Raw genomic sequence first — 20000 nt, forward strand, 5'->3', positions numbered from 1 at the left:
TGGGGGGCTGCTTCAGTAGGGGAGGGGAGGGGTGGAGTGGGGGTGGGGGGCTGCTTCAGTAGGGGAGGGGTGGGGTGGAGTGGGGGTGGGGGGCTGCTTCAGTAGGGGAGGGGTGGGGTGGAGTGGGGGTGGGGGGCTGCTTCAGTAGGGGAGGGGTGGGGTGGAGTGGGGGTGGGGGGCTGCTTCAGTAGGGGAGGGGTGGGGTGGAGTGGGGGTGGGGGGCTGCTTCAGTAGGGGAGGGGTGGAGTGGGGGTGGGGGGCTGCTTCAGTAGGGGAGGGGTGGGGTGGAGTGGGGGTGGGGGTGGAGGACTTAATTCTTCACAGAAAGCTCACACATAAGAAAGAATATTGATTATTGCGACACTGAAAGTTATAACCTGATGATTGGGAGGCCGCCATCTTGGTGGGCAGCCAGGTGGTGGCAGCACCGGGTGGTGGCAGCACCGGGTGGTGGCAGCACCGGGTGGTGGCAGCACCGGGTGGTGGCAGCACCGGGTGGTGGCAGCACCGGGTGGTGGCAGCACCAGGTGGGGGCAGCACCGGGTGGTGGCAGCACCGGGTGGTGGCAGCACCAGGTGGTGGCAGCACCGGGTGGTGGCAGCACCGGGTGGTGGCAGCACCGGGTGGGGGCAGCACCGGGTGGTGGCAGCACCGGGTGGTGGCAGCACCGGGTGGTGGCAGCACCGGGTGGTGGCAGCACCGGGTGGTGGCAGCACCGGGTGGTGGCAGCACCGGGTGGTGGCAGCACCGGGTGGTGGCAGCACCGGGTGGTGGCAGCACCAGGTGGGGGCAGCACCGGGTGGGGGCAGCACCGGGTGGTGGCAGCACCAGGTGGTGGCAGCACCGGGTGGTGGCAGCACCGGGTGGTGGCAGCACCGGGTGGGGGCAGCACCGGGTGGGGGCAGCACCGGGTGGGGGCAGCACCGGGTGGTGGCAGCACCGGGTGGTGGCAGCACCGGGTGGTGGCAGCACCGGGTGGTGGCAGCACCGGGTGGTGGCAGCACCGGGTGGTGGCAGCACCGGGTGGTGGCAGCACCGGGTGGGGGCAGCAACGGGTGGGGGCAGCAACGGGTGGGGGCAGCACCGGGTGGGGGCAGCACCGGGTGGGGGCAGCACCGGGTGGGGGCAGCACCGGGTGGTGGCAGCACCGGGTGGTGGCAGCACCGGGTGGGGGCAGCACCGGGTGGTGGCAGCACCGGGTGGGGGCAGCACCACCAACACCCACACCATTACCTAAACCACAACAACAATAATACATATTACAAATTCCTTTATCCATCAGACCGCCAATTGTCTTCCGCCTCTCACTATCTCTCACCTGTTGCTCTACATTACCTCACCTGTACCTCACCTGTGCCTCACCTGGGCACCTCTACCATACCTGTGCCTCACCTGGGCACCTCTACCATACCTGTGCCTCACCTGGGCACCTCTACCATACCTGTGCCTCACCTGGGCACCTCTACCATACCTGTGCCTCACCTGGGCACCTCTACCATACCTGTGCCTCACCTGGGCACCTCTACCATACCTGTGCCTCACCTGGGCACCTCTACCATACCTGTGCCTCACCTGGGCACCTCTACCATACCTGTGTCTCACCTGGGCACCTCTACCATACCTGTGCCTCACCTGGGCACCTCTACCATACCTGTGCCTCACCTGGGCACCTCTACCATACCTGTGCCTCACCTGGGCACCTCAGCCGTCCAAGATGACCCAAGCGGTTAAGATCACTCCAAGTATCCTACCTGCCCTAGTTATCGGCCGTGACCTGGGTAGTATCCACACTCCCACCATCCCTGACACCTTTACCTCTCAGTTTCACTTTCGTCTTCCACGTGTCTCACCGTCTCTCCAGGAACACGGCCCGGGAGAGGAAAATGTTCAGGTCCGCGTTCAATCCCCGACCGTCCATAAGTGGTTGGGGTACTATTCCTTTCCCTCCGTCCTATCCCAAATCCTTATCCTGGCCCCTTCCATTTGCTATATAGTCGTAATGGCTTGGTGCTTTCCTCTTAAAATTCTATTCCCTTCGTCTCTTTAAGACATGTTAAACTCTAAACTTTATTTTAATCTATGAAACAGGTCAACATTTAGGCTTACGTAACACTTAAGTAACACTTAAGTAACACTTGATGTTTAAGAACATCAACAGTATCTGTGGGACAACTGATATATCTTTATATATAAATATATCTTTATATATAAATTACATTGTTAATCTTGTAAATATGTTAATTACATTCAATTATCTTTAGTAATGAGTCACTCCACGCAGTGCTCTTAATTATACTAATTAATCTATTTCCAATCTGATATTTCATAATTATAGATATATTATATATTAGTATAACTGTAAGTTTAACTTCTGTACTAGTAAGTTTAACTTGTGTACCAGTAAGTTTAACTTGTGTACCAGTAAACTTGTGTACCAGTAAGTTTAACTTGTGTACCAGTAAGTTTAACTTGTGTACCAGTAAGTTTAACTTGTGTACCAGTAAGTTTAACTTGTGTACCAGTAAGTTTAACTTGTGTACCAGTAAGTTTAACTTGTGTACCAGTAAGCTTAACTTGTGTACCAGTAAGTTTAACTTGTGTACCAGTAAGTTTAACTTGTGTACCAGTAAGTTTAACTTGTGTACCAGTAAGTTTAACTTGTGTACCAGTAAGTTTAACTTGTGTACCAGTAAACTTGTGTACCAGTAAGTTTAACTTGTGAACCAGTAAGTTTAACTTGTGTACCAGTAAGTTTAACTTGTGAACCAGTAAGTTTAACTTGTGTACCAGTAAACTTGTGTACCAGTAAGTTTAACTTGTGTACCAGTAAGTTTAACTTGTGTACCAGTAAGTTTAACTTGTGTACCAGTAAGTTTAACTTGTGTACCAGTAAGTTTAACTTGTGTACCAGTAAGTTTAACTTGTGTACCAGTAAACTTGTGTACCAGTAAGTTTAACTTGTGTACCAGTAAGTTTAACTTGTGTACCAGTAAGTTTAACATGTGTACCAGTAAGCTCAACTTGTGTACCAGTAAACTTGTGTACCAGTAAGTTTAACTTGTGTACCAGTAAACTTGTGTACCAGTAAGTTTAACTTGTGTACCAGTAAGTTTAACTTGTGTACCAGTAAGCTTAACTTGTGTACCAGTAAACTTAACTTGTGTACCAGTAAACTTAACTTGTGTACCAGTAAGTTTAACTTGTGTACCAGTAAGTTTAACTTGTGTACCAGTAAGTTTAACTTGTGTACCAGTAAACTTAACTTGTGTACCAGTAAGTTTAACTTGTGTACCAGTAAGTTTAACTTGTGTACCAGTAAGTTTAACTTGTGTACCAGTAAGTTTAACTTGTGTACCAGTAAGTTTAACTTGTGTACCAGTAAGTTTAACTTGTGTACCAGTAAGTTTAACTTGTGTACCAGTAAGTTTAACTTGTATACCAGTAAACTTAACTTGTGAACTAGTACCTTACCTTGAGGTTACCTTGAGGTGTTTTCGGGGCTTAGCGTCCCCGCGGCCCGGTCTCTGACCAGGCCTACTCATTGCTGGACTGGTCAACCAGGCTGTTGGACGCGGCTGCTTGCAGCCTGACGTATGAGTCACAGCCTGGTTGATCAGGTATACTTTGGAGGTGCTTATCCAGTTCTCTCTTGAACACTGTGAGGGGTCGGCCAGTTATGCCCCTTGTGTGTAGTGGAAGCGTGTTGAACAGTCTCGAGCCTCTGGTGTTGATAGTTCTCTCTTGAACACTGTGAGGGGTCGACCAGTTATGTGTAGTGGAAGCGTGTTGAACAGTCTCGGGCCTCTGGTGTTGATAGTTTTCTCTTGAACACTGTGAGGGGTCGACCAGTTATGTCCCGTATGTGTAGTGGAAGCGTGTTGAACAGTCTCGGGCCTCTGATGTTGATAGTTCTCTCTTGAACACTGTGAGGGGTCGGCCAGTTATGCCCCTTATGTGTAGTGGAAGCGTGTTGAACAGTTTCGGGCTTCTGATGTTGATGGAGTTCTCTCTCAGAGTACCTGTTGCACCTCTGCTCTTTAACGGGGGTATTTTGCACATCCTGCCATGCCTCCTGGTCTCATGTGGTGTTATTTCTGTATGCAGGTTTGGGACCAGCCCCTCTACTATTTTCCACGTGTAAATTATTATGTATCTCTCCCGCCTGCGCTCAAGAGAGTACAGATTTAGGCTCTTTAGTCGGTCCCAGTAGTTTAGATGTTTTACTGAGTGGATTCTAGCAGTAAAGGCTCTCTGCACGCTCTCTAGGTCAGCAATTTCTCCAGCTTTGAAAGGTGCTGTCATTGTGCAGCAGTACTCCACTCTAAACAGCACTAGCGTCTTGAAGAGTATCATCATCGGTATAGCATCTCTAATGTGAAAAGTTCTTGTTATCCAACCTGTCATTTTTCTTGGAGTTGTGACGGCTACTTTATCGTGTTCTTTAGAGGTAAGGTCTTCCGACATGAGTACGCCCAGGTCCTTTACATTGCCTTTTCGTTCTATGTTATGATTTGACTGAGTTTTGTATGTGGTTTCCGTTTTTATATTTTAATTTGTTCCGTAGCGCATGAGCTGGAACTTATCTTCATTAAATACCATATTATTTTCTGTAGCCCATAGAAAGACCTGATTTTCATCTGATTGAAGGTTTGCCGTGTCCTCTATGTTGTCTACTCATGAAGATCCTAGTGTCATCTGCAAAGGATGATACAGTGCTATAGATTGTGTCCTTGTCTATGTCCGATATGAGGATGTTAAAAAGTACTGGAGCAAGCACAGTACCCTGGGGGACTGTACTGGAGCAAGCACAGTACCCTGGGGGACTGAGCTCTTCACGGTTGATGGTCCGGATTTTATTTTGTTGACTATTACACATTGGGTTCTATTAGTCAGAAAATTGTAGATACATCTGCCTATTTTTCCGGTAATTCCTTTTGAACGCATTTTATGTGCAACAACACCATGGTCACATTTATCAAAAGCTTTTGCGAAATCTGTGTAAATTACGTCAGCGTTTTGTTTGTCTTCCATAGCATCTAATGCCATATCATAGTGGTCCAGCAACTGCGACAGGCAAGAGTCCTGAAAATGTTCTGAAACCATGTTGTCCAGGGTTATGGAGATGCTGTGATTCCATGTATTTTGTGATCTTACTTCTTAGCACTCTCTCAAAGATTTTTATGATGTGTGATGTTAGTGCTATACCAAAGCGTACACAACGAGACGGAGTAGTTAAGATAGTTCATTAACTATCCTCCTCTATTGGCCACGAATAGAACTAGTGGAAAAAAATGATATAGAAACCCTCTACAGTTTTTATGATTTATCAAAAATAGCGAGTTTTGTTAGTTATGAGAGACGGAGAGATATCATAAGTGTAGCTACAGAGAGTCAAATTATATCAGTGTGTGAGAGGCAGATAATTTTAGCTGTCTTAGAATGAAAGATAGATAGTTTTATCTTCCGGAGTGTGACGGTAAATAGCTTTAGCTTGCGTAAGAAACAGATGAAGTGAGCGATGGGCATCATAATATTTACTCTGGTGTTCCCGGTAATGTTGTCAAGACGGTGACACGCGGTAGTGGTGTGGAGGCCAGATAGCGTCTGAGGTGAACATTAGAGGCTAACTGGCACGGTGTAATAGTACCAGGAGAGAGAGTGTCGAGTGTCTGCTGCCTCTAGGTGCTGCCTCTAGGTGCTGCCTCTAGGTGCTGCCTCTAGGGGCTGCCTCTAGGGGCTGCCTCTGGGGGCTACCTCTAGGTGCTGCCTCTAGGTGCTGCCTCTAGGTGCTGCCTCTAGGTGCTGCCTCTGGGGGCTGCCTCTAGGTGCTGCCTCTGGGTACTGCCTCTAGGTGCTGCCTCTAGGTACTGCCTCTAGGTGCTGCCTCTAGGTGCTGCCTCTAGGTACTGCCTCTAGGTACACTCTCTAGGTGCTGCCTCTAGGTACTGCCTCTAGGTGCTGCCTCTAGGTGCTGCCTCTAGGTGCTGCCTTTAGGTACTGCCTCTAGGTGCTGCCTCTAGGGCCTGTCTCTAGGTGCTGCCTCTAGGTACTGCCTCTAGGTGCTGCCTCTAGGTGCTGCCTCTAGGTGCTGCCTCTAGGTGCTGCCTCTAGGTGCTGCCTCTAGGTGCTGCCTCTAGGTACTGCCTCTAGGTACTGCCTCTAGGTGCTGCCTCTAGGTGCTGCCTCTAGGTACTGCCTCTAGGTGCTGCCTCTAGGTGCTGCCTCTAGGTGCTGCTTCTAGGTGCTACCTCTAGGTGCTGCCTCTAGGTACTGCCTCTAGGTACTGCCTCTAGGTACTGCCTCTAGGTGCTGCCTCTAGGTGCTGCCTCTAGGTGCTGCCTCTAGGTACTGCCTCTAGGTGCTGCCTCTAGGTGCTACCTCTAGGTGCTGCCTCTAGGTACTGCCTCTAGGTACTGCCTCTAGGTGCTGCCTCTAGGTACTGCCTCTAGGTACTGCCTCTAGGTACTGCCTCTAGGTGCTGCCTCTAGGTGCTGCCTCTAGGTGCTGCCTCTAGGTGCTACCTCTAGGTGCTGCCTCTAGGTACTGCCTCTAGGTACTGCCTCTAGGTACTGCCTCTAGGTACTGCCTCTAGGTACTGCCTCTAGGTACTGCCTCTAGGTGCTGCCTCTAGGTGCTGCCTCTAGGTGCTGCCTCTAGGTACTGCCTCTAGGTACTGCCTCTGGTGTGTGTTACAAAGGAGAGGTGTGAGACTGACACAAAGTGGGAGAGAATAACTGCGGGTTGCAGGCGATGAGTCACAATAACGTGACTAAAGTATGTTGACCAGACCACACACTAGAAGGTGAAGGGACGACGACGTTTCGGTCCGTCCTGGACCATTCTCAAGTCGATTGTGAATGGTCTTGAGAATGACAATCGACTTGAGAATGGTCCAGGACGGACCGAAACGTCGTCGTCCCTTCACCTTCTAGTGTGTGGTCTGGTCAACTGCGGGTTGTTGTGCTTCGCTTGTTACCTAGGCCTCTCTCTCTCTCACTTTATCTCTCACTCTCTCTCTCTCTCTCTCTCTCTCTCTCTCTCTCTCTCTCTCTCTCTCTCTCTCTCTCTCTCTCTCTCTCTCTCTCTCTCTCTCTCTCTCACTCTCACTCCCCATCTCTCTCCCAGGGCGGCCACACTGGCCTCTGTGGCTCAACACTCTCACTGACCTCCCAACACTTGACTGTATGCCAGAAACCTCTCTAACCAATCACACACGCCACTGAAGGAACACTGTGTACGATACAAGCGAAGACTATTTACTGGCATAGATGTGTCTGTAGATTCTCCACCACCTCGGTCCTCCACACAGGGTTAGTCTAGAACACAGACCCAGGTTGGGAAGGATGCAGATATATTAGTTTTCCTTTTATGTGTACACAGCAGAAGCATGACAGGAGAGCGAGGAATGCATTGTTTTCACCGTGGTGGAGCTGGGTTAATTATTTACCTGGCGGGGGCTAGGGGTTACTAGAGCACGGTCTAACACTCTTCGGCCTCCCGTATGTCAACACGTGTTAGTTGTCCTGGAGCTCGCTAGAGGGCCGTTGGGTCGCCCTGGTGTTCACAGCCTCCTCACCACAGACTTGGACACGTTACAGGAGCTAGTTAGTGACATTAACGAGCCAGCTTACACACGAGTAACGAGCCATCTGACTTACACACGAGTAACGAGCCAGCTTACACACGAGTAACGAGCCAGCTTACACACGAGTAACGAGCCAGCTTACACACGAGTAACGAGCCAGCTGACTTACACACGAGTAACGAGCCAGCTTACACACGAGTAACGAGCCATCTGACTTACACACGAGTAACGAGCCAGCTGACTTATAGTGTGTGGTGAGAGAACTTACTGACGCAATGACCATTACCAGAGGACAGGAAGCCTGTATTTGGGCTTACCGAGGCCCAGCTAGGCCAACTACTGACCTTCCCAGCACATCCCACAACAGTTGCCAAACTCCCGGGTATACCAATGTTTACTGCCGGGTGAACAGCGGCATTAGGTGAAAGGAGACGTGACCAACCGTCAATATCCCGCCAAAACTGGTTAGTATATATTTCCTACAAGAATATCCAGCGTGGGAGTGTGTGTGGGATTGTGTAGGAGTCGCAATACGCATCATTGCGTGTTGCCTGACTCCACTAACAAGCTGTTTGGTCTGTTTTTCTCCCCCAGCGATGGAGGACCTCCAACCAGCCCCTGTCCCCCTGTCCCCTGCCCCAGGGCAAGGGGCAGGGGGGGGGGCTGAGGAGGGCCCCCTGGTTCGTACATTCCCCCCCCCCCCACTTCAAGCTGAATAAACTATTTTAATAAACAGTTGCACATCGATTGCAATCCTCGCTTGGCACTGTCATTTAGGCGGCAAAAACAATGATACCAAAACGAAAACAACAATTTAACATATTCTAGGCCTAATTTAACATATTCTAGGCCTAATTTAACATATTCTAGGCCTAATTTAACATATTCTAGGCTTGATTTAGCGTATCCTAGGCCTGATTTAGCGTATTCTAGGCCTAAATTAGCGTATCCTAGGCCGGATTTAGCGTATTCTAGGCCTGAATTAGCGTATCCTAGGCCTGAATTAGCGTATCCTAGGCCTGATTTAGCGTATCCTAGGCCTGATTTAGCGTATCCTAGGCCTGATTTAGCGTATCCTAGGCCTGATTTAGCGTATGATAGGCCTAAAGTAGTCAATATAAGGACATTAACAGGCGCCAAGAACATGTTGATTGTTTCTTTGTCAATTTCATGTGTGTTGTTGTTGTTGTTCATGTTTGTGTTTACTGTTCAAGCTGTCAACAGTACATAACCCTTGACCGTTATCTGTGTGTGGCTACATGTGTGTCCTACTGGACGCTGTACACATAAACGTTGTATAAAATATATAGAACTAAATCATATATACAAATGAACACGAGACTAGGCTAGTGAACACACACACACACACACAACATCGAACATCGGAAAGGGACTATGAGAACGATATTGCAATCAAAGCGAAAAAACAACCTAAGTTACTACACAGTCATATAAGAAGAAAAATGTCGGTGAACGACCAAGTGACAAGACTAAGGAAGACAGAGGGGGCATATACTGAAAGTGACAAGGAAATCTGCGAGGCACTGAATGCCAGTTTCCATGGAGTGTTCACTACCGAGCCTGAGCAGCTCCCATTGTTGGAAGGGGTTACCCTAGATGAAAGACTATCAGATATAGAGGTGACAGCAGAGGAGGTAATGAAACAGTTGACAACTCTAGATGCAACTAAAGCAGATGGACCAGACAAAGTATCACCGTGGATACTTAAAGAGGCAGCACAGGCCCTCAGCGTGCCTCTGGCAATGATCTTTAATGAGTCACTTATGTCAGGAGAATTGCCCAGTTGCTGGAAGAAGGCAAATGTCGTGCCGATCTTCAAGAAAGGTGATAGGGAGGAGGCACTTAACTATAGACCTGTATCACTGACAAGCATCCCCTGTAAAATACTGGAAAGAATAATTAGGCTACGACTGGTTGCACACCTGGAGAACATTAGGTTTGTGAACAAACATCAACATGGGTTCTGGACAGGGAAATCGTGCCTAACAAACCTTCTGGAATTCTATGATAAAATAACGAGGATAAGACAGGACAGAGATGGTTGGGCAGACTGCATATTTCTGGACTGCCAAAAAGCCTTTGATACAGTACCGCACATGAGACTGCTGTTCAAGCTCGAGAGGCAGGCGGGGGTGGGGAGAAAGGTCCTAGCATGGATAAGGAACTACCTAACAGGAAGGAGCCAAAGAGTTACGGTAAGGGGCGAGAAGTCGGACTGGCGAACAGTAACAAGTGGAGTACCACAAGGATCGGTGCTGGGACCAATTCTATTTCTTGTATATGTTAACGACATGTTTACAGGCGTAGAGTCCTACATGTCGATGTTTGCGGATGATGCAAAGTTGATGAGAAGAGTTGTGACAGATGAGGATTGCAGGATCCTCCAAGAGGACCTGAACAGGTTGCAGAGATGGTCAGAGAAATGGCTACTGGAATTCAACACGAGCAAATGTAAAGTTATGGAAATGGGACTAGGAGATAGGAGACCAAAGGGACAGTACACAATGAAGGGGAACAGCCTACCTGTAACGACGCGTGAAAGAGACCTGGGGGTGGACGTAACACCTAATCTATCTCCTGAGGCACATATAAATAGGATAACGACAGCAGCGTACTCTACACTGGCAAAAGTTAGAACATCATTCAGAAACCTAAGTAAGGAGGCATTTAGGGCGCTTTACACTGCCTACGTGAGGCCAGTCTTAGAGTATGCCGCCTCATCATGGAGTCCCCATCTGAAGAAGCATATAATGAAACTGGAAAAGGTTCAGAGGTTTGCAACGAGACTCGTCCCAGAGCTACGAGGGATAGGGTATGAGGAGCGCCTGAGGGAACTGTGCCTTACGACACTAGAAAGAAGAAGGGAGAGGGGGGACATGATAGGAACGTATAAGATACTCAGAGGGATTGACAGAGTGGACATAGACGAAATGTTCACACGGAATAGTAACAGAACGAGGGGACATGGATGGAAGCTTGAAACTCAGATGAGTCACATAGATGTTAGGAAGTTTTCTTTTAGCGTGAGAGTAGTGGGAAAATGGAATGCACTTCGGGAACAGGTTGTGGAAGCAAATACTATTCATAATTTTAAAACCAGGTATGATAGGGAAATGGGACAGGAGTCATTGCTGTAAACAACCGATGCTCGAAAGGTGGGATCCAAGAGTCAATGCTCGATCCTGCAGACACAACTAGGTGAGTACAACTAGGTGAGTACACACACACACACACACACGCACACGCACACACGCATACGCACACACACACACGTGTGTGTGTGTGTGCGTGTGTACTCACCTAGTTGTACTCACAACTAGGTGAGTACAACTAGGTGAGTACACACACACGCACGCACGCACGCGGCTCACCAACGTCAACACAAGAGGCCACAACACAGGACATGCTCTCCTCACCCTTAGGGTTATAAACCCTAAGGGTGAAAACCGCCTACCCGCCGGCACCTTGACATTACACGAGTTCAGAATACAGTTGAACAATTTTTTTTAATTAAACATTAAGGGGGGCCTCTGACAAGCCGCCGGCTTCTTGCCGTCGCCAGATAAATTCAGGAACTTTAAGTTAATGTTTTGAAATTGAAGTCTATAACAGGAGACACGTTACAGAGGAAGCTGCAACACTTGTAACTGAGAGGAGGAATGATAGACATTTACAAACCACAGAGTCTATCACAGATTACCATGATAACTACACCGAGAACAATGCAGAAGATGCACAGTGGGTGATAGAGCCCAGTAGGCTCAGGAACCTGTACACCAGTTGATTGACAGTTGAGAGGCGGGACCAAAGAGCCAGAGCTCAACCCCCGCAAGCACAATAAGGTGAGTACAGTGACCATAATGCAGGTGTTGACACATCAACATCTGCAAGACGTTGACACGTCAACATCTACAAGATGCTGCGAGATGTGAACCAACCACGAGGGCATTATCAGGGGAAAGCGCCAAGCCATTACGACTATATAGCACTGGGAAGAGAGTCAGGTAAGGATTTGGGATGGGACGGGGGAAAGGAATAATGCCCAACCACTTATGGACGGACGGGGATTGAACGCCGACCTGCATGAAGGGATGAAGGGAGCAGTAAAAGAACAGAAGTACACTTTACACCAGGCTTGAACACCCCACGTGCATGGGAAATAGGCTTACTGGTTCCAGAAGATGAAAGGACATGTCAACATTGTACAGAAAGGCCCGACACACCACTGGAACATTACCTTAACACAGCGCACAGTTACAAACCCGAAACACTGTGAGACTTAACAACACAGAAGTGGATCATATCCGGGGTGGATCTAACTGAAGCCATCATACGAGTCATAAATACTCATCCACCGCCTGGGACACAGCGCCTAGAGTAGGGCGGCCAGAGGCTTAGGGCCCACACAGGTACATTCCCGCCAAAAGTATAGTTGTGTTATCAGCAGTGATTGTAACAACCACGCTAGCAGCGCGACAAGCACAATACACGGGATTAGTAGCCTGTAGGAGCAAGATTGGTAGAATATTAAGATTAATCCCCTATAGTAGCAAAATTAGCCAGATTAATAGCAGTAGCAAGAGTAGTAGTAGCAGTACTAGGTTTAGTAGCCTATTAGCAGCATCAGTAGCAAGACTTACGATGCTAGCAGCGGTAGTGAACGAGAGGCAAGAGTAGTGGAAGCAGTGATAGACGCAACAGCTGTAGTGGAAGCAGTAAAGATAGCAGCAGCAGCAGCAGCAGCAGCAGGGAGATTATAGCACTCCTTACATATATAATGTATTTTTTGTTACTTACGTTTATGATAATTATAATAGAATATTTACCGGGGTATATAGGTATAATAGTAATAATAGTTATATTTATCATAACTCCACTCCCAGGGGCCGCGAGGCTTCAACTAGGGTAAAATAATGTTATAATATAGCAAAGGAAGATATCCAATAACAAAACTTTTATAATACAATAAATAGCATTGTGGAATGCAAGCACAGCCATATTCCACAATAATAATAATAATAATAATAATATCTTGAGTTAATAAATAGCAGGACGGATCAATATGTTTAGCAAGATGTGTGGAAGAATGAGGAGGAGGCGGAGAGGTACTGGAGAAAAGCATTTTTTTTTTCTACCACAGACGTGGCCAGACATTTACAATGCTAACCAGCATATATACATTTTCTTCTGTCCTCCATGGACAGGGTTAGAGATGTGTTAAACATATAGTTCAAGGGTTTATTGAACACTCAACCACAGAAGGGGATTCGGTGCTTTTAAAATGCTAAGCTAACCTACATACGTAAATACATAGATACACAGATTTACGTATGCCCTACATAAAGTGTTAGATGTGTCTTTTACATAGTGTCATTAATGTACATTCACAAAGGTGAAATGTAATTCTGATCAGCTTCCATATATACTTTATACCCATACATATACATACACACGCACATATACATACATATATACACACACATGCATTCACATACATCTGTCTCATTTACTCTGACAGGGTGAGATAGCTGATAAAGAAACTAGTGTGCAATTAAGCACTTAATCACTGAAGGTGATGAAGGTGCTTTTACAAGCTCAGGTTATATAGTTACATCATATATATACATTGTATAAATGATATATTACATGGTCAATCTTGGATACAAGTCCAATATATCATCAAGTGTTCCAGTACTCATATAGTAATTACAGAGTTCAGCATACCTTAGCCCAGGAGGGCGAAAGTCAGTCAATATGGGACATTCTACAATATAATGTTCAAGAGAGTGCATGTTTTCTCTTTCACAAAGTTGACACATTGTGTACTCGACATTTGGGTTTTGAGAAAGCTGCCAGATACGTCTATATCCCAGGCGTATTCTGGCCACTATAACATCACATTGCCGGGTTCTTGTTCTATTAGTCCCATATGTGAATGTCTCCACACGATATCTATCATAATATTTAATGCTACAACTTTCAGGTCTTTGTGAATTTGTTAGGTCGGTGAGATCTTCATTAGATATTTGTTTAAGTATTCTCTTTGTCACTGCTAATGAAACACCCAAATCAATATCTACCACTGGTTTCCTGCAGGCTGTCTTAGCAAGCATATCAACAGTGTCATGCCTTGAGATGACAACATGTGATGGTATCCATAGGAATTTAATCTCAAATCTGTTTTCTTTAGCAGCTAAAACATTCATTCGAATATCACTGACTATTTTCTGGGTGTCACTACTATGTGCATTCAGTGCCAGGAGTGCACTCTGCGAGTCACAGTATATAAGTCCACTGCCTTTGTCTTTTAAAAATTCAGTGGCAAAGTATATGCCTGCAAGTTCGGTTTGAGTTGTACTTGATCATAGATCATTGCTTCTAGATTATACCTTGACATAATCCTCAAAGTATGCTACAATGTACCTGTGGATAACCCTTAAATTTACTTTAATGTACTTACTAATCCTGACAAATTTCTAATACAATTTTTTTTATACTCTTACAATGCATTTATTTTCTTCCTTACAATGTACCTGTAAACATTGTTTGTTATAATTTTGCTAGAAATTACCTTCTTAAAATTCTGTTAGATTAAGGACCTGCCCAAAACGCTGTGTGTACTAGTGGCTTTACAAGAGTGTAAAGCTTCAATATTCTGTACTCTCATAATGCCAATGTACCTTCTGGTATAGAAATAAATAAATAAGTGAAGCAGGAATGTTATCAGTAGTGACTCTGAGAGTAATAATAAGTTATGCAAATGGTGTACACAAGTGTCTGAACAATGTTGTCTTGTGTTGCAGATCCGCCTGCGAGTGCTGGCCCACATCCGGCCCGCCGAGGCCGGAGAGAAGCTCGACGATTGTCCGCCTACTTACGACGAAGTGATGAAGACGGAGGCTCCTCCCCCGGCCTACTTCACCGTCGTCACGGAGACCGTCAAGCTCGCCACACTGACGTCGGCGATGTCCTCGGTCACTCCCCCGGTCTACGTGACCTCCGTCAGCAGCCAGCTGCAGCAGGCCGTTGGCGCAGCGGCACGGGAGTACCTACAGTGTCCCCCGGCGTACCAGAGCCCCAGGCACTTCCGGAGAATCACGCCAAGAATACTGCCCACCGTGCACGAGGCCCGGCTGCCCACTGACACTGCCGTCACTGCCACTGCCGCAGCCACGGCCGCCGTCACCGCTGCGGCAGCTCTTGCCGCAGTCTCTCACATAGGGGGTGTTGCGGATTCGGAAACGCTAGAGGACCCCATCAGAGGCCCCATCGTCAGGCACCTCCGGTCGACGACGATAGCCACAATGGAAGTCTCGTCATCTGAAGAGGTCTCCTCTGGGCCCTCGACCTCCTCTCCGTCAGTAACAAGAAACGTCAAAGATCAAATTTGTGAAATTGATCATCAAACGCCATCTTCTGTCCAAAATTGTCCCTAATTGTTTGTATAACAAATTATTAATGTTTAATATAATGTTGCGGGTGTTGACCAATGTACAAATTTGATGTAGATTGCGACTATGTACAAACATGTGCCCTATTCATTACTATGTAGTCACCAGCTCAATGGCAATCTTGTTACCATGTATTATTAAGTATATTTTTTTAAGAGAATATATGTGCCTGTGACTTCTTACTCAGTGTGAAAAGTTAAGCCAATATTCCAGTGTGATATTCGTATTGATAAGTATGTTATATGTTTTACATACTAAGCACATATTTGTTACCATAATATATATATATATATATGAAAAATTAAAAACATTGTCTTATTAACCGCAAAAATAACTCGATTATTTTAGAATAAATGGAAGGACCTTTGACAAGCCGCGGGCTTACTGTGCTCATCGAAGATACTAGAGAGATATTGACCGTCATGTAAATTCAGGGATAATTACCCAATGTAACATGTCCCATCCCTGGTGTATGACAGCATGTCCCAACCCTGGTGTATGACAGCATGTCCCAACCCTGGTGTATGACAGCATGACCCAACACTGGTGAATGACAGCATGTCCCAACCCTGGTGTATGACAGCATGACCCAACACTGGTGTATGACAGCATGTCCCAACCCTGGTGAATGACAGCATGTCCCAACCCTGGTGTATGACAGCATGTCCCAACCCTGGTGTATGACAGCATGTCCCAACCCTGGTGTATGACAACATGTCCCAACCCTGGTGTATGACAGCATGTCCCAACCCTGGTGTATGACAGCATGTCCCAACCGTGGTGTATGACAACATGTCCCAACCCTGGTGTATGACAGCATGTCCCAACCCTGGTGTATGACAGCATGTCCCAACCCTGGTGTATGACAGCATGTCCCAACCCTGGTGTATGACAGCATGTCCCAACCCTGGTGTATGACAGCATGTCCCAACCCTGGTGAATGACAGCATGACCCAACCCTGGTGTATGACAGCATGTCCCAACCCTGGTGAATGACAGCATGACCCAACCCTGGTGTATGACAGCATGTCCCAACCCTGGTGTATGACAGCATGTCCCAACACTGGTGAATGACAACATGTCCCAACAGTGGTGAATGACAACATGTCCCAACACTGGTGAATGACAGCATGTCCCAACCCTGGTGTATGACAACATGTCCCAACACTGGTGAATGACAACATGTCCCAACACTGGTGAATGACAGCATGTCCCAACCCTGGTGAATGACAACATGTCCCAACACTGGTGAATGACAGCATGTCCCAACCCTGGTGAATGACAACATGTCCCAACACTGGTGAATGACAGCATGTCCCAACCCTGGTGTATGACAACATGTCCCAACCCTGGTGTATGACAACATGTCCCAACACTGGTGAATGACAACATGTCCCAACAGTGGTGAATGACAACATGTCCCAACACTGGTGAATGACAGCATGTCCCAACCCTGGTGTATGACAACATGTCCCAACACTGGTGAATGACAACATGTCCCAACACTGGTGAATGACAGCATGTCCCAACCCTGGTGTATGACAACATGTCCCAACACTGGTGAATGACAGCATGTCCCAACCCTGGTGAATGACAGCATGTCCCAACACTGGTGAATGACCACAGGACCCAACACTGGTGAATGACCACAGGAGCCAACACTGGTGAATGACCACAGGACCCAACACTGGTGAATGACCACAGGAGCCAACACTGGTGAATGACCACAGGAGCCAACACTGGTGAATGACCACAGGACCCAACACTGGTGAATGACCACAGGACCCAGCCAGTTGTAGGTCTGCTGACCTGACAGCTCTCACATTGCAAGTTTCCCAGAATTGTTACCGTGACGACGTTTTGTGTGACAGTGTTGCTGTGCGTGATGACTGTGTAGTGTACACTACTACAGTGGGAGAGGAAAATAAAGTGGAAGAGGAAAATAAAGTGGAAGAGGAAAATGAAGAAGGCAAAATTATACCGGACAATGTCTATGTTCTGGATGGAGCAAGGAGGTGAGATCGCCAGAGCATGCAATGCTGTATGCTATATGCCAACAATGGAGGCATAGACAGCATGGCACTGCAGTGTCTTGTTAAGCATAATATGGGTTATTATTGCAATAACGTTATTTAAGTTATTGCACGTCATCTTCTGTTTGCCAGGGACAGTTAGCTACGCCTTCTCTGGGATGCCAAGGTCTGGTATATGTAGACGGCACCTTTAGAGTGGTCGGGAGACCGTTCACGCAGCTACATATCCACGCGTTCCTCCGCTCAGGGGATCATGTGAAACAAGTACCATTAATGTTTGCCTGTTTGCGGTAAGTAAGTAATTATCAAAAGAAGGCACCAAACCGGGAAGGCTATATAGCACCATCAAATGTGCGGAATAATCAGAGGGCGCTAAATATCACCAAGGATGCCAATACGAGAACAGAAACGAATAAGGCGAACGATATCAAAAGTATCCGAGTCACCAAGAATTCTATTGAGGGACAGGTGACCGCGAGGGGCGGTCGGAAAGCAAGACACACGCTCGTCCTGGAAGTAAGGACATTCAAGAAGGACATGCACGACCATAAGAGGGACAATGCAACTAGGACAATAAGGAGCAGGGCGGCGCTCCATCAAGTGACCATGGGTTAAGCGAGTATGGCCAATACGCAACCTCGCCAGAGCTGTTTCCCATCGCCGGTTACGGTGGCAGGAGGACGGCCACGAGAAAACACAACATTTAAGAGTACGTAGATTGTTACCAGTAACAGACGACCAAGAAGCCTGCCAACGGGCAAGGATGGAGGAATGGATAACCGGGTAAAAGTCGGAATATGGAATACCTTTACGAGAGATGAGACAAGAGCGGACTGCTTCCCTGGCGGCAGCACCCACGCTCATTTAAAGAGACACCAATATGGCTGGGAACCCAACAAAACTCAACCGACTTAAATTTACTGTGAACAAGAAACAGCCAATGCTGGATCTCGACAACTACTGGATGAACCGGATTAAAGAACCCGAGAACCATGAGGGCACTACGAGAGTCAACAACAAAGACAAAGGAAGGCTGACAACGAGAAAGCAGGAGACGAAGAGCATAGAGAATAGCATAAAGCTCCGCTATAAAGACGCTAGTCTCCGGAGGTAAGCGACACATAAGTGCGATCAGGAAAAACAACAGAGTAGCCAACACCGTCCGCAGACTTAGACCCATCGGTGAAGACAGAAACGGAGCGGGAATGAGAAGAAAAGTGCTCAAGGAAAAGACGTTTTAGAACCGTAGGAGGGGTAAAAGCTTTAGTGATGCGGGTCAAGGATGTACAAAACTGCGGACGGGGGACTCTCCACGAGGGCAAAGAAGGAACAACACGAGGAGAAATATGAGAAATACAAACGGAAAGAGAATCCTGTAAGCGAGATAACCGGACAGAAAGAGGGAGGTGGTGAAGAGGAACAGGAACCGCAGGAGGGGTAAAAGTTAAAGCACGACAGAGGCGAGAGGAAAGATGTTGTAAGGATCGTGCAAGATAGCGAAGACAGTAGCGATCACGGCAGTCCTGGAGAGACAGGAAGCCAGTGTCAACATACAAGCTGAGGACGGGAGTCGAACGAAAGGCACCAGAACTGAGGTGCAACCCAGTATGGTGCAAAGCATCAAGACGGCGAAGAGTAGAAGGAGAAGCAGACGAGTAAGCAGGGCAACCATAATCGAGCTTAGACAGGACGAGAGAGGAATGTAAAGCAAGGAGAGTGCGCCTATATCTGCCCCCCAAGAAGTATGGGACAATACCCGAAGAAGGGTAAGGGCCTTAGAGCACTCAACACGGAGGTAAGAGATATGGGGAGACCAAGACAAACGAGTGTCAAGGAATAACCCCAAAAGCTTCGCGGAATCTTTGTACTCAAGGGGATGACCATAAAGTGACAAAGGGACGAAGAACAACCCGTTTCCGAGAAAACTCATGGTACAAGTCCTAGTAGAAAAGAACTTGAAGCCATGATCGGTGGCCCAAGACGACACGGCATCAATCGCAAGTTGAAGCCGGCGCTGAAGGAGAGGCGAATCATCACCCTGACAGCAAAGGGTAAGATCATCGACATAGAGAGCGGAGAAGACACCTGAAGGAAGAGAGGAAAGAAGACCTTTGAGGGCAACCAGAAAAAGCCAGAGAGAGCGGTACCAAGGCGCACCCGAAAGGAACGACGAGAGAGGAAGCTGCGGAGAAAGAGAGGGAGATGACCACGAAGGCCAAAGGAATGAAGTTGAGATAGAATATGATATCGCCAAGTGGTGTCGTAAGCCTTTTCCAGGTCAAAAAGGACGGCAACAACGGAGGTCTTCGCAGCAAAAGCAGTACGAATATAGACCTCCAAGTTCACCAGGACATCTGTCGTGCTGCGGCACTTGCGGAAACCAAATTGAGAAGGGGAGAGGAGGTGATGGTGTTCCAGGAACCACATCAGACGAACGTTAACCATACGTTCAAAGAGTTTGCAGACACAACTTGTGAGGGCCACAGGGCGAAAGTCCTTAGGGGAAGTACCCAGAGACCCCGGTTTGCGAACAGGGAGGACAACGGCATCGAGCCAGTCCTCAGGGACTGACGACGACTCCCAGATCCTATTATACAGACTCAGTAAATACTGAGACGTGCACGGAGGGAGATAGCGAAGCATCTCATAATGAATACCATCGGAGCCCGCCGCCATAGAACCGCAGAGGGCCAGGGCAGAACGAAGTTCAGAGAGAGAGAAGGGATCGTTATAGGGAAGTCGAAGACGAGTGCAGAAATCTAAAGGGCGAGACTCAAGGACAGGTTTACGAAGAAAGAAAGATTGGGGAAGATGAAGACCAGAGCTAACAGAAGAAAAGTGGGAACCCACTGTTTGCGGTAGTGTAACCATACAACTTCCAAGGTCACGGAAATTATCGTTTTCTGTTTA

General features: G+C 47.5%; 1 protein-coding gene across 2 annotated transcripts in view; it reads left to right on the forward strand.

Moving 5' to 3' along the window:
* Positions 1 to 15365, forward strand: part of LOC123765555 (uncharacterized) — an 88919-nt gene extending 73554 nt beyond the window's left edge. For both annotated transcript variants that reach the window (XM_045754233.2, XM_045754234.2), the window contains exon 3: positions 14410 to 15365. In XM_045754233.2, coding sequence (XP_045610189.1) covers positions 14410 to 15042 — 633 coding nt within the window. In that variant the 3' untranslated portion in view covers positions 15043 to 15365. The remainder of the gene's footprint in view (positions 1 to 14409) is intronic.
* The last annotated feature ends 4635 nt before the right edge of the window (positions 15366 to 20000 follow it).

The sequence above is a fragment of the Procambarus clarkii genome, chromosome 30, assembly GCF_040958095.1.
Source record: "Procambarus clarkii isolate CNS0578487 chromosome 30, FALCON_Pclarkii_2.0, whole genome shotgun sequence".
In the NCBI taxonomy this organism is placed as follows: domain Eukaryota; kingdom Metazoa; phylum Arthropoda; class Malacostraca; order Decapoda; family Cambaridae; genus Procambarus; species Procambarus clarkii.